Source organism: Gasterosteus aculeatus, chromosome Y (assembly GCF_964276395.1).
Source record: "Gasterosteus aculeatus chromosome Y, fGasAcu3.hap1.1, whole genome shotgun sequence".
Lineage (NCBI taxonomy): Eukaryota > Metazoa > Chordata > Actinopteri > Perciformes > Gasterosteidae > Gasterosteus > Gasterosteus aculeatus.
The window spans coordinates 8,203,740-8,219,724 of record NC_135709.1 but is presented as its reverse complement, the minus strand read 5'-3'; the positions used below and the strand labels follow the sequence as shown (position 1 = coordinate 8,219,724).

General features: G+C 40.0%; 1 protein-coding gene and 2 long non-coding RNA genes across 3 annotated transcripts; 2 read left to right on the top strand and 1 right to left on the bottom strand.

Annotated features, from left to right (window-relative positions):
• Positions 1–267: 267 nt before the first annotated feature.
• On the top strand, positions 268–798 carry LOC120812854 (cholesterol 25-hydroxylase-like protein 1, member 1; the record flags this gene model as incomplete). Its single annotated transcript, XM_078097978.1, has 1 exon — positions 268–798. A coding segment is annotated over one exon (531 nt), but the record flags the coding sequence as incomplete, so codon positions are not given.
• Positions 799–11,410: 10,612 nt separating this feature from the next.
• LOC144390985 (uncharacterized) lies at positions 11,411–12,742 on the top strand. Its single transcript, XR_013454837.1, has 2 exons — positions 11,411–11,506; positions 12,093–12,742. It is a non-coding gene; the product is annotated as an uncharacterized LOC144390985 (long non-coding RNA).
• Positions 12,743–13,564: 822 nt separating this feature from the next.
• LOC144390982 (uncharacterized) lies at positions 13,565–14,932 on the bottom strand. Its single transcript, XR_013454835.1, has 2 exons — positions 14,829–14,932; positions 13,565–14,243 (listed from the first exon to the last, which is right to left on the bottom strand). It is a non-coding gene; the product is annotated as an uncharacterized LOC144390982 (long non-coding RNA).
• Between the last annotated feature and the right edge of the window lie 1,053 nt (positions 14,933–15,985).

Below are 15,985 nucleotides of genomic sequence, written 5' to 3'. Positions count from 1 at the left end.
CACTTATACAAACCGTCATTGGCAGACTATAAGGACGCGCGGATGGCCTCTGATTCATGGAGGAACATCTCCGCAAACGTCGGTTTGCCGGTCGAGAGGTGCACAAAAGTTTTGGAGGAAAAATGTGTCCACGATGAAAAGCAGCAGTGGCGATGCACGGGGCAATAAAGTCTATGATAAATAAATAAAGAAACGAGCAACAAAGACGTGACTCTCTAGGTCGTCTTCGACAAAAACACATTACTCCACCTGTTGTTCTGGCGGTGAATTGCTCTGCTCACCATGTTCATACTGCCTACACGAAAACTGCCAGATACTGCTCTGACACTGTATAAGGTGATCATCGATGGGCTGGCTGTACTTCTTCTCTTTGACACTCAGTACTACATCTGGCATTTCATTCATCACAAGCAACCACAGCTCTATCGTTTCATGCACGCGACCCACCATGAATACGTGGCTCCTTTTTCTTGGTGCACTCAGCTGTTCAGCATCCCAGAGCTGATATCCATTGGATTGTGGAGCAACCAGGACTCAATTCTTTTAAGGTGCCACCCATTGACCACATGGTGTGTGACGGTTTTCAGCATCTGGATGTCAGTTGAGGACCACATTGGTTACGACCTGCCGTGGACCCTCAACCACATGGTGCCTTTCGGTCTGCTGGGCGGCGCACCGGCTCACGACATGCACCACCAGAGGCCGAGCAGCAACTACGCCCCCTTCTTCTGCCACGGGGACCGAATCTTTGGCACCGCCTTTACTCAGAGAAAAGAGACTTCGAGGACAATTCTGTGAATAAATACTTGTTATGATAAAGTTCCTTTTGTGTGGGTTTCTTGTATAGGCTGTCATTCAAAAAAGTCAGTTGTTGAACTTGCGGTGTTTAGAAAAACATTGATATAGCAAAAAGCATTACTATTATGATATATTTGTATATAATGTATTATATCAATATGAGGTATTACATGTCTTTCTGGTTCAAGTTTTACAATAACTAGTTTCTTGTCATTAACAAATGCAAAGTCAATAACACACAGACACGTAACAAATACCATTTAATTAATTTATTAGTTGAAGCAAATAATAAACTGAAACATCTACTATTAAAATGTCAGTGAAGACTCTTATTTAAATACTGCACAAACATTTTAGAAATGTGTCCGCTGTTCTCCGTTGGGTGCGTCTTGGTGTAGCTGATGAACTGTCGGCGTAATTTCCTCAGCTCTGCCATGTTGATGGGCCTGGTGAGCTCGATGTTAAAACCTCAGGTTAAGGACATTCGGTACAAGAAGAACTTTGCTGCAGGTGAGAAGCAACGACCTTTGCCTCAAACAGCCTTTGAGGAGAACACAAAGCAGTTGATGTACCGATGCCACGTCAGTGGATGCACCTGCCATTAAAGGGTTGAAGGGAGCACAACCTAACCTACTTTTGATTTTGTCTCTGCCTGGAACGGCAACGTTCAAGAGAAAAAATAAAAGGTTTGGGTTGGGACGTGAAGATGCCAATAAAAAGCCACTTATCTATGTAATTTGGTTTCTACGTGTCCCACAGCATGTTATAACAGGCAAGATCTTTAAAAGTGATCAGCTTCTGTGGCTTTCATGTAAAAAAAAAAAAAGAATCGTCGGACAGAGATTCATTCACCTCCTCTTTCAAACGCGTCATTTGAGGTAGACGACTAGTAGTATTTTCATGAGAAAGGTTACTGCTCTCTGGACTTGTGACATCCCACATTGAAAAAAACCCACTTCAAAGTTTTTTTTAAATTAAAATAATGACATATAAGTATGTAAGAAGGATATCTTTTCGGTGGCTCCGGGTACTGTGACGAGATCGCCTGGAACGCTTGTCTTCAGTGAGTTAAAAAATGCCTGAAAATGTTAGACATTTATTGAACGTAAATAACATATACAATGTAGCATATTGATGACAAATACAGCTCCTTAGGTGCTTTGGTATGCAAGGAATTTAAAATCTTTACACAAATTATTTTAATTGGACTGATAATAATAATAATTGTTTCGATATAAGGAAATTGCTTTCTTCTTTCTTAGTTCTTCTAATAATTTAATTCAGGTGTGCCCAACCAGTCGATTGCGGGCTGAGTTGCAGTCGATCGCGAGAAATTTTTCTTCACTCATGTGTTGTGTATAGCCTACTCCTACTGTTGTGTAAAATACTGTGGCAAGCTTGGCCAGATGAATGAGACAGGAGACTTGAACTAGAAAATGCATTTCCTGCTGAAAATGCGTTGGAATGCAAAAAGCAGAAAGCTCAACTGAATTTTTAAAAATAGCTGAAAATACAGAAAGTTGAAGGGAATTTGAATACATTTGCTGAAATTAGAGATATTAGAAAAGCTGAAATTAATTTGAAATTGCTGAAAATACAGAAATGGGAGAAGCTGAAAGGAATTTCAATATACTTGCTGAAAAAGCAGAAATGAAAACAGCTGAAATGAATGTGATATATTTTGTAAATAAATACAGAAATTAATATTAAAACATTGCTGTTAATACAGGCATATGAAAAGCTGAAATTATTTTAAAGAACTGCTGAAAATCCAGGAACTGCGGAAGCTGAATTTCAAAAGATTTTCTAAAAACAGAAGTTGCAGGAGCTTAACTGAATTTGAAAAAGTACAGAAATAACAAAAGCTGAGATGAATAAAAAGAGGTTTAAAATTGTTTGTAGCAATATTAGTTTAATTAGTTATAGCTGTAATTGTGGTATTAGTAGTACTAGCTGTAGAAGTAGGTTTAGTATCAATAGCAGTAGAAACAGCTGTAATACAAATTTGTAATTTGTATTTGTAATATCATTAGTAGTAGTTGTAGTATTAATAGCAGTAGAAATACTAGTATTATGGTAGTAGAAGTATCAGTTGTAGTACTTGTAATATTCATAGTGGTTGTAGTAGTATTTGAAAGAGCAATACGTATTTCAACGAAACCGCTTCATTCTGAGCTTCATGGTTAAGGTACAGATAATCATTGAGGCTTTTATTTTGATATGATGGAATTGGGTGAGGGGGGGTTGGGAGACAGAATGTTTGTTATACAAACTAAGAAGTTTTTAATTAATGGGCCTCATCACAAACATTACAGTAAAAACTCCCTCCATGGGGCTTTTATTTTGAAATTCAAAATTTCAAAATTTTTGAAGTGTGAGAGGGTGAGGAAGGGAGGGGTGGTGAGGATAGAGGGAGAGGGAGAGGAGGAGAATTAGACGGACATACTGACTGAGTGAGTGATTAACAGTGAGAAGAGGTCAGGGTGGAGGGGTAGGAGGGGGCGAGTGTCTTTATCATATTGATCTGTTGACAGAAAGCATAGCTGTGTCATGTGACTCCACTAATCAGGTAAATTGAGGCTTTTATTTTGATATGATAGAATTGGGTAAAGGTGGTTTGGGAGACAGAATGTTTGTTATTCAAAAGTTTTTAATTAATAGGCCTAATCACAAACATTACAGTAAAAAATCCTTCCATGAGGCTTTTATTTTGAAATTATTGGACTGGGTGGGGTGGGGGGTGTAGATAGAGGGAGGGAGGGTGAGAGGGTGAGGAAGAATGTGGTGGTGAGTAAGAGATAGAGGGAGAGAGAGAGGAGGAGAAATAGACAGACAGACTGACTGAGTGATTAACAGTGCGAAGAGGTCAGGGTGGAGGGGGGCTAGTGTCTTTATCATGTTGGTCTGTTGACAGAAAGCATAGCTGCGTCATGTGACTCCACTAATCAGGTAATAGGAGCAGCTGTGAGTCACAGACAGAGGTACTGCAGCGTGTGTGTGTGAGCATCCACGGCAATGGCGCACCTGGGTTCATTAACGAGCTGCTGCAAAGGGCAGACACAGGACAGCGAGTTACACAGAATCCACACCTCAAACAAGTGTCCTTTAGCCCAAAACTATAACAGCTATCTAAAAAAGAGACCCAAGACTCTACCGAACGCATGGATGCAGTTTTTATGTCTGTCCGGTAATAAATACGGCTCCTTTCGCAGTTTACAAAACATGTACCTTCTGGATTTTTTGAGAAATATGTCGCCAGATTTGTATTGGAGCCTATGGGGCTTTTGGTGTCTGTAGCTGAAAGATTGGCAAAGCTGAAAAATCTGAAAGTTTAAGAGGATTTAAACACGATGTCCATTGGAAAACCATTAGCAGAAATATTCATGATTACTGATTTATATAAATTCAAGCTTAAGAGGTAGAAAGCTGAAAAGTCATAGCCCACCTCCCGGGAAAGAGCTGAACATTTTAACATTTGAACGGTTTTAAGACATTAAAACATTAAGACATTTAATAAAGATTCAAAGAACAATACTTGGAATGCTTAATGCATTCCAACAATAAGGAATAGAAGAACAATACTTGGAATGCTTAATGCATTCCAACAATAACAGTGACAACTGCAAAAATCCCAGCATTAAAACAAAACACATACCTGCAGAAGACAACAAAACACAGACATTGCCTCCTGGTCTCCGCACATCAGCTCCCTACACACACGGTCTATAGAGAGGAACGTATATGTCAGGATGACCGGATGTAGCGAGTACAAACGGCGTGAAATTAAACAGTGACCAAACGTATACTTTTATCACCACTCCATTGTCTAAAATAATGACGCACCACAGCTGAAAACTGTGGTTATGTTAATGTTACCCACGGCAATGATTTCTGATGTTAACAGTTATATTTCTAAGAACATAGCGAAATAGTGCGACATCGTTTTTCCCTCGACTTACCTTCAACAGAGTAACGCTTCTGTGAAGGAAAAACGGGACTACGGAAGCCTAGGAGGCTATTCAAATATTAAAATGTTCTGCTCCTTTCGGGCTTTGACTTTTCAGCTTTCTTAAGCTTGAATGTATATAAATCAATAATCATTAATATTTATTTCTATTGGAGTTTGTTTTCAAATCCTCTTAAACTTCAACTTTCAGATTTTTCAGCTTCGCCAATCTTTCAGCTACAGACACCATTTAAACTTTCAAATGTTGACACAAGTCTCAACTATTTTATGGAAAAAAAAATGTTGATATCTATTGTACTTTTTTCATAACCACTGATTATGTTTCACTGGTTCTTTGCTCCATTTCTGAGTTTTACATGAGTGTGTATTGCGGTTGCTAGAGGGAGACCTCGAGGGCTAGAGTGTAGAGCAGGGGTGTCCAAAGTACGCCCCGCGGGCCAACTGCGGCCCGGGATCCATTTTTTATTGGCCCGCAGCAAATTATAAAAATAGAATGGAATGTGGCCCACACATGAAATTTGCACTTGACTGTATTGTAGTTCTTAGTTTGACCAGTAGGTGGAGCTACTCACTAGCTGCAGTCCTAATGCAGCTTTTCCACAAAAAAAATGTTTCAAATAAAAAATTTCCGCGATGACAAAATGGCAGAACCAAAGATAGCAAGTGAATGCAGAAAATTTCAAACACGGTCGGAAAATGAATATTTCTTCAAAGAAGTCAAGGAGAAGTGTGTCTGTTTGATTTGCAATGAAACAGTTGCAGTGATGAAAGAGTACAATGTCTGACGACACTACGAAACCAAGCATCCGACCTTCACGTCCTACACTGCTGCTGAGCGAGAGGAGAAAGTCAAGCAAATGGCAGCTAACCTGCAGGCTCAACAACAGTACTTTTACCGTGCTAACAAAACACAAGAAAATTAATTGTTAATTTTTTTGCGGGGAGTTGACGATAACTTTTGCATTACGGAGGAGCTGCTTGATCTTCGGAGTCTAAAGGGCACAACAACGGGTAAGGACATTTTTGAAGCCGTTTCAGGTGCAATTTACAAGATGGAACTTAAATGGGACAAGCTGTGTGGAGTTGCAACGGACGGGGCTCCCGCTATGACAGGTGAGCGCAAAGGAATGACATCTATGGTGTGTGCTAAGGTGCGAGAGAGTGGAGGCGAGGCTGTAAAATTGCACTGTATCATCCACCAAGAAGCTCTCTGTGCCAAGACAGTCCAGCTTGGCGATGTGATGACCACAGTTGTGAAAACTGTCAACATAATACGAGCACGAGGCCTCTACCACAGAGAATTTCAAGCTTTCCTATCTGATGTCGATGCTGAATATGGGGACGTACTCTATCATTGTGATGTGCGCTGGCTTAGTCGCGGCTCCGTGCTGAAGCGGTTTTATTCCCTGAGATCAGAAATTGACCAGTTTTTGAAAGAGAAGGACCGACCTCTTCATGAACTGAGTGATCCTCTATGGTTGGCAGACCTGGCCTTTCTACTTCAACTTTATGCACACAAGAAAGCATTCTGTGCGAAGCTTCGTCTTTTTGAGACACAACTACGTAACTTCGGAAATCAAATGTGCTCATCCAAAGGCCAACCTCTCTGCTAAAAAGGGGAAATATATTTCTGTGATCACAACTCTTATGATAGAATTCAATCAGCGCTTCCAAGATTTTTCTGTCATTGAGAAAGAAATCAAGCTGTTCTCAACTCCCTTCCTGCTGGATGCAGAAGAAGTAGAAGAGAGTCTGCAATTAAAACTCATCAAAATGCAGTGTGATGATTCTCTGAAGAATCAACATCAGCTACTCTCCCTACCCGTCTTCTACCGGAGCTTGGAAAAGGCTAAGTTTCCTCTGATGCGATGCCACGCAAAAAGAATGACGAGTCTGTTTGGCACAACATACATATGCGAGCAAACATTTTCTCTGTTAACTCTGAACAAAAGCAGATTGAGAACCAAAATGGCCGACAGCCATCTCTGTGATGTCCTTCGTATCTCAACCACCAAACTTACTCCTGACCTGCCAGCCATCCTTCAGTCCAGAGCGCAGCATCACTGCTCCCATTATGTGCAACACTGTTCCCATTGTAGGTGAGTTAAAATATATTACACAGTATTCATGTGTTCAAAAGCCCAATTACTTTAGTTCAGTGGTTCTTAACCTTGTTGGAGGTTCTGACCCCCACCAGTTTCATATGCGCATTCACCGAACCCTTCTTAATTGGAAAAATACAATTCAAAACATAGGTATATATTTTACTTGTGCACAAAATGAACCGTGCATCAACATCAGTGTTCGAAGAACAAAACCATTAAAACAATTTTTAATACTTCTGCCAGTTTTGGAGGCAAGGTTTTTGTTGCCAATGCATGCCTATGCAGAATACAATGAGTAACAATGATGTGTGGTGCATCGGCTTTCACTAGCGCACCAAAACCAGACTTTCTTCCCAGCATGACTGGAGCTCCGTCCGAACAAACTGCAGAAACCATATTCCACGAAAGATTGTTGTCTTTGAAGAAGTCATCCACAAGTTTCTTCACATCGGCTGCCTTAGTTGTTGTCGTAAGAGGCTTACAAAATAAAAAATCTTCCTTTATCACGTTGTCTTTCACATAGCGCACAAATACAGCAAGCTGGCTTAGATTGGAAACGTCTGTGGTCTCGTCCAGTTGAAGGCTGAATTTTGCCGGGCTTGAAATCAGATCTGCAACTACTTGAGCCAAGATGTCTTTGCTCATGTCCTCTATTCTGTCGCTAATGGTGTCATTTGAAAGAGGAATTTGGGATAACTGAACTTCAGCCGCTTTTCCCAGCATGATATTCGCCATCTTCAACGCAGCTGGTTTTAAGAGTGTTTCACCAATGGTGTGTGGTTTGCCCTGCTTTGCGATCAGGTAAGCAACTTCGTACGATGCTGTGAGGATCGGTTTGTTGATGGGTACAAAGCCGAGAACAGGCAGAGTAGCCTTTTCATTGAATCTGGCTCTCTTCACCTTGAATTCAGCGAGCGTTGTGTTCTTGTATTGTCCATCTCCATGCAGCTTAAGGAAGCGTTCACTTAGTTTTGCCGGTGCTAGACTAGAATTGCTCAACTTGGCATTGCAAATGATGCAGTTAGGACGCTGACTCCCATCACGTTCCGTTATACATGTGAATCCATATTGTACATATTCGTCCAACCCCTTTCTTCTTTTGCTCGACATAGTTAGTATGAAGGGATTAAAATATTAAGAAAGAAATCACACGACGTACCATCACGACAGTCACAATTTGACTACTGAGCGCGCCAAATTCCCTGCAGCACAGATAGGCCAAGCGATGTTGCGTGATCACCTGCAGCCAATGATGGCCAAGCGGGGCGTTTAATCACGAATCATATGAGTCGGGTGTGTGTCTTGACCTCCGCCGAACCCCTGAGACTGACTCACCGAACCCAGGTTAAGAACCACTGCTTTAGTTGGTAACATTTTCTAAAAAACGTTAGCTGATAAATTATTTGCATAACTAGGTTAAATAAAGCCATGCCTCTTTAAACAGGGCTGTGAAGGGGGTCCCCATCCTGACGAAGAAGCAATCTGAGGCTGCAGTTTTGAGGATGAGCTGCTAACCCTTTTTGTAAAAAAAAATGAAAACCCATTAATGGAGAGATGTGATTTATGCAGTTTTGTTTCTTTAAGTTTATTCAATTATCAAGCATAATTTACCTACATTTGATTGATTTTATTTGAAAATAGATAAATAAAAACCCATACATAGAAATATGTGATGTATGCAGTTTTTTCTCAAGTATAATAAATTATCAAGCATAATTTACCTACATTTGATTGATTGATTTGTATTACTGTTAATACACTAGAGGTGAGGTGATATACCTTTACTTTAGTGAGTGGCCCAACCTTTCGCATATTTTTCTGTATGTGGCCCTCAGTGAAAACGTTTGGACACCCCTGGTGTAGAGCAGTGTCAGAATCTGGTTTAAAAAATATGGAACTTCTGTCCTCAGAGCCAGAGTATACACTTTTGATGCTTCATTTCTTATGATTAATGATGGCATGGTTGTGCAGATTGGATTAATGTGTGCATGGAATCCCAGAGTTCTTTAGTTTTGGCTTAAGGAGTGTTAAAGTGACACAACCTCTGCCAAAAGCCCCATAGGCTCCAATACAAGAAGAAGAAGGTACACGTTTTGTAAACTGCGACAGGAGCCGTATTTATTACCGGACAGACATAAAAACCGCATCCATACGTTCGGTAGAGTCTTTGGGTCTCTCAAAAACATGTTATTTTTTATAGCTGTTATAGTTTTGCGCTAAAGGACACTTGTTTGAGGTGTGGATTCTGTGTAACTCGCTGTCCTGTCTCTGCCCTGTTCAGCAGCTCGTTAATGAACCTAGGTGCGCTGTTGCCGTGGATACTCACACACACACGCTGCAGTATCTCTGTCTGTGACTCACAGCTGCTCCTATTACCTGATTAGTGGAGTCACATGACACAGCTATGCTTTCTGTCAACAGACCAACATGATGAAGACACTAGCCCCCCCTCCACCCTCCACCCTGACCTCTTCTCACTCTTAATCACTCACTCAGTCAGTCTGTCTATTTCTCCTCCTCTCTCTACCTCTTCCTCACCACCCCTCCCTGCCTCACCCTCCCTCCCTCTATCTATCGTCCCCCTCCCCCAACCCAATCCAATAATTTCAAATTAAAAAGCTCCATGGAGGGAATTCTTACTGTAATGTTTGTGATGAGGTCTACCAATTAATAACTTCTTAGTTTGAATAACAGACATTCTGTCTCCCAACCCCCCCCTCACCCAATTCCATCATTTCAAAATAAAAGCCTCAATGATTATCTGTACCTTAACCATGAAGCTCAGAATGAAGCGGTTTGCTCTTTCAAATACCACTACAACCACTAAGAATATTACTAGTACTTCTAGTAGTACTACAACTGATACTTCTACTACCATACTAGGCAAGGCAATTTTATTTGTATAGCGCTTTTCATAGACAAGGCAGACTCAAAGTGCTTCACATCATAACATTTCATACAATAAAGTGAAATAAAATGCAGGAATTAAAAGACAATTAAAAACAGCAAATAAATTATTATTTAAATTGTTTAATTAAAAAGGCAGAGGTTAAAAGTGCAATATAGGTAAAATTTAGCAGAAGGCGAAGCTGAACATAAAAGTTTTCGGTCTTGTTTTAAACGTAAATCTTCAGGAAGTTTATTCCAGCTGTTTGTTGCTAGTAACTAAATGATGCTTTCCCATGATTTGTATTTACTCTGGGAATCACCAACAGATTGGTGTCAGAAGATCTTAGTGATCTTGAAGGCTTATGTAGTGGAAGCATATCAGTGATATACTTTGGCCCTAAACCATGTAGTGATTTATATGTGAGCAGTAGGATTTTGAAATTAATTCTCTGACATACTGGGAGCCAATGTAAGGATTTAAGAATTGGTGTAATGTGCTCACATTTTTTGGTCTTTGTTAGAACTCTAGCAGCAGCGTTCTGAACAAGCTGGAGCTGCCTGACCGTTTTTTTTGGGAGACCTGCAAGGAGACTATTACAATAGTCTAGCCTACTAGTTATAAAGGCATGTACAAGTGTTTCTAAGTCTTGAGCTGAAATGAGCCCTACTGTGACAAGTATGTAACTTGTAAGTTTCCAGCGAGCAATTTATCCGTTGAAACAACGTTTAAAAGACGTCTATGGCCCGACGTTGAAAAGACGTCTATGGCCGGACGTTTAAAAGACGTCTATGGCCCGACGTTGAAAAGAGGTTGCAAATTGGTTCAAAAGTGAAAGTTGTTTCAACGTCTATTCGTAGACGTTGAAAAGACGTTTACGTTTAGACCACATTTCAACCAGCGAGCATTTCAACGTTGAAAAGACGTTTAAAAGACGTCTATGGCCCGACGTTGAAAAGACGTTGCAAAATGGTTTAAAAGTGAAAGTTGTTTCAACGTCTATTCGTAGACGTTGAAAAGACGTTCGCGTATAGACCCGTTTTCAACGTGATTTATAATATCGGTGGTAAACTTACAAATGTGGACGTAGTTTCTTTTTAAACCTCTAAAATAATGATATAGCACACAAGAGAGGACGAAATATTACCGTATTAAAAAATCACGTTGAAATGTGATCTAAACATAGACGTCTTTTCAAGGTCTACGAATAGACGTTGAAACAACTTTCCCCAGTGAGCACAAGACGTAATTTCAACGTTGAAATATGGTTGAAATCGGGTTGAAATGAGGTCTGAACGTCTAAGACCTCATTTCAACGTCTTTTCAACCGGCTAAAAATGGGATAAAACATCAACGTGCCAGAAAACATCAATTTGTTGACAAATGTGTCATGATGTAACGTAAGGTTGAAAGATAGACGATATTAACGTTAAGATTTTCATAATAATTAAGGAACTGGTCGGCGAAATTTGGTCTACGCGAAGACGTAATTTCAACGTATTTAATATTTCACTTAAAACGTTATAAATATGAAACTACGGACTGCGTGCTGTTAATAAGATGCGTTTAAGACATAATAATGCGGGCAGGTTCAAACATTACTTGTAAACACGTAACTCCGCTCACATCTGTAACGCGCATGCGCGAGTTCTTAGACGCCTGCAGAGCTCCGAGCGGACGAGGCGAAGTTACGGCAGCAGAGCGACATGAACGGGCTGATAGAACCACGACTACCGGCTCCACTACTCTGTAAGTACGCGAGTGTTTGGATGAAGCACACCTGGAACTATAACCGGGTGTTTTACTTGTGCTGCCGACTCGATACGGGAAAGACGGTCCTTTTTGTTAAGCTAGTTAGCGTTAGCGCAGGTAGTTTGCTAGTTAGCATGCTAGCGTGCAGCATGATGACCTGGACCAAAAGTAAACATCCCAGAATATTTTTCGTGTGTTTGGTGTTACTAATGCGTTAGGTTGTTGCTGTACCCATAAATGGTATTGCATTTCACATTGAAAATACGTTTTTAAAGCAATGGGGGCTAAATACAGATTGCAAGGGTGAAGGGCTGAATTCAACAAGTTGTGGTCTGTAAACAAGAGGGACAACACATTGTAAGTTACTGCTGCATTAAAGCATGATACTGTGTAATATACCTGGAAATGTTACTCCAGAAATACCATAAGTTGCAGATGAATTGTTATCTTGTTGATAATGTAATAAGTGAACAATCTATAAATTAGGATTCTAACACACCTGCTGCTGTTATTATTACTAGTTTATTACTGTCATCATAAACCCAAATGACCAACTTTGCCTTTGTGCTTTCCCTCCTCACAGGTTTCTGTGGGTGGTGGTTGCATCTGATGGAGGTTACGTCTGATGATGGTTGTCCCTGCACTGGTCCTGCCTTACCCCTGGCTTAGTAATCCACAATATTAGAATCATTTCTGTCGTAGGAATTGGATGTACTGTACATCTTTAAATTGTTCATACTCTACACACCTACTGCCTTGCTGTTTTCTCCTCAGGTTTCTCCTGGTTGAAGGTTTTTTACATTTTGGGGGTTTTAGGACAGGATGTTGCATGTTTACAGATTGCAAAGCTGAACAAAATAAAATGATTTGAATTGAATAAACACGTTGACCAGAGAAATCTGCAATTGAGGGCTGTTCTCTGCACTCTGACTCCCTTTACACAAAGAATCCTCAAGTGAGGATGAGGGAGATGCAGCTGATTTCAGGTATACTATCCCAACTCAAGTGACTCACAGCCACATCTTGTTACAGAATCTAAAAATGAAGTTCAAATGATTCAGAAAAATGGTCTACAAACACAGAATTGTTGTTGTTGAACACAGAAATGTTGTTTCTGCACTTTTAAATCCATAGTTAATTTCCCTGAAATATATATTTTATTTTTGTATTTTTAATTAGGAAAAGTGTTATATGTATAGTGTTATATTTATAATAAATGCAAAATGAATAAAATAATGTGTTTGTCCTTGTTAAGGGCTGTTAACATGACAACTGTGACTAAGTATGTAACTTGTACGTTTCCAGCGAGCAATTTATCCGTTGAAACAACGTTTAAAAGACGTCTATGGCCCGACGTTGAAAAGACGTTGCAAATTGGTTCAAAAGTGAAAGTTGTTTCAACGTCTATTCATAGACGTTGAAAAGACGTTTACGTTTAGACCACATTTCAACCAGCGAGCATTTCAACGATGAAAAGACGTTTAAAAGACGTCTATGCCCGACGTTGAAAAGACGTTGCAAAATGGTTTAAAAGTGAAAGTTGTTTCAACGTCTATTCGTAGACGTTGAAAAGACGTTCGCGTATAGACCCGTTTTCAACGTGATTTATAACATCGGTGGTAAACTTACAAATGTGGACGTAGTTTCTTTTTAAACATCTAAAATAATGATATAGCACACAAGAGAGGACGAAATATTACCGTATTAAAAAATCACGTTGAAATGTGGTCTAAACATAGACGTCTTTTCAACGTCTACGAATAGACGTTGAAACAACTTTCACTTTTAAACCATTTTGCAACGTCTTTTCAACGTCGGGCCATAGACGTCTTTTAAACGTCTTTTCAACGTTGAAATGCTCGCTGGTTGAAATGTGGTCTAAACGTAAACGAGTTTAAGAAACTACGTCTATGAATAGACGTTGAAACAACTTTCACTTTTGAACCAATTTGCAACGTCTTTTCAACGTCGGGCCATAGACGTCTTTTAAACGTTGTTTCAACGGATAAATTGCTCGCTGGAAACGTACAAGTTACATACTTAGTCACAGTTGTCATGTTAACAGCCCTTAACAAGGACAAACACATTATTTTATTCATTTGCATTTATTATAAATATAACACTATACATATAACACTTTTCCTAATTAAAAATACAAAAATAAAATATATATTTCAGGGAAATTAACTATGGATTTAAAAGTGCAGAAACAACATTTCTGTGTTCAACAACAACAATTCTGTGTTTGTAGACCATTTTTCTGAATCATTTGAACTTCATTTTTAGATTCTGTAACAAGATGTGGCTGTGAGTCACTTGAGTTGGGATAGTATACCTGAAATCAGCTGCATCTCCCTCATCCTCACTTGAGGATTCTTTGTGTAAAGGGAGTCAGAGTGCAGAGAACAGCCCTCAATTGCAGATTTCTCTGGTCAACGTGTTTATTCAATTCAAATCATTTTATTTTGTTCAGCTTTGCAATCTGTAAACATGCAACATCCTGTCCTAAAACCCCCAAAATGTAAAAAACCTTCAACCAGGAGAAACCTGAGGAGAAAACAGCAAGGCAGTAGGTGTGTAGAGTATGAACAATTTAAAGATGTACAGTACATCCAATTCCTACGACAGAAATGATTCTAATATTGTGGATTACTAAGCCAGGGGTAAGGCAGGACCAGTGCAGGGACAACCATCATCAGACGTAACATCAGATGCAACCACCACCCGCAGAAACCTGTGAGGAGGGAAAGCACAAAGGCAAAGTTGGTCATTTGGGTTTATGATGACAGTAATAAACTAGTAATAATAACAGCAGCAGGTGTGTTAGAATCCTAATTTATAGATTGTTCACTTATTACATTATCAACAAGATAACAATTCATCTGCAACTTATGGTATTTCTGGAGTAACATTTCCAGGTATATTACACAGTATCATGCTTTAAGCAGCAGTAACTTACAATGTGTTGTCCCTCTTGTTTACAGACCACAACTTGTTGAATTCAGCCCTTCACCCTTGCAATCTGTATTTAGCCCCCATTGCTTTAAAAACGTATTTTCAATGTGAAATGCAATACCATTTATGGGTACAGCAACAACCTAACGCATTAGTAACACCAAACACACGAAAAATATTCTGGGATGTTTACTTTTGGTCCAGGTCATCATGCTGCACGCTAGCATGCTAACTAGCAAACTACCTGCGCTAACGCTAACTAGCTTAACAAAAAGGACCGTCTTTCCTGTATCGAGTCGGCAGCACAAGTAAAACACCCGGTTATAGTTCCAGGTGTGCTTCATCCAAACACTCGCGTACTTACAGAGTAGTGGAGCCGGTAGTCGTGGTTCTATCAGCCCGTTCATGTCGCTCTGCTGCCGTAACTTCGCCTCGTGCTGCACCCGGTCGGAGCTCTGCAAGCGTCTAAGAACTCGCGCATGCGCGTTATAGATGTGAGCGGAGTTACGTGTTTACAAGTAATGTTTGAACCTGCCCGCATTATTATGTCTTAAACGCATCTTATTAACAGCACGCAGTCCGTAGTTTCATATTTATAACGTTTTAAGTGAAATATTAAATACGTTGAAATTACGTCTTCGCGTAGACCAAATTTCGCCGACCAGTTCATTAATTATTATGAAAATCTTAACGTTAATATCGTCTATCTTTCAACCTTACGTTACATCATGACACATTTGTCAACAAATTGATGTTTTCTGGCACGTTGATGTTTTATCCCATTTTTAGCCGGTTGAAAAGACGTTGAAATGAGGTCTTAGACGTTCAGACCTCATTTCAACCCGATTTCAACCATATTTCAACGTTGAAATTACGTCTTGTGCTCACTGGGCAAGTGGCACATAAACATCCTCAATGGCTCCTACACGTACATTTTTGATATTTTAAGAAATTCAAATAAAAATTGTACTCTGGGGGAATGTTTTTGCCTTGGTCTGTTTACACTGGTCATCTGTGGGTCCATGGTTGATTAATAAATATCCCTACGGGACGATAACCGCCCCTCCGTACTTGCCCCTGGTTGAATGTGTGCATGTGAAACATCTTGTACCTCGGTGTCTCCTAGTATCCGGTGGCAGTCAGGCAAAGTGATGTCAACAGCCGTCACAAACTCTTCCTCCTCCAGTGGACCCAGCAGGTTATGAAATGGGGCATCATTCGTTTTCACAAACAAATGACCTGCATGGGAAGAAACAAAGATGGTTAAAAGAGATGTTTAAGTTGTCAGAGCCAATCTTAATCGTAGTTGTGATGCTATACGTACTGTTGTCAGCCTTTTAAGTACAAAGCGGATGAAGCATTGACGGCTGTTTGGAGCGAGTAATTAAAATGAAGATGATGTACTTGATAAGCCTCTTCATCATGATTCTGATTCGGGGATTGCTTGTAGTTGTGTGTGTGTGTTTGTTTTCCAGGTAGGATTGGGACCCGGAGCTCCAACCCCTCGTCAGTGGTCGCAGC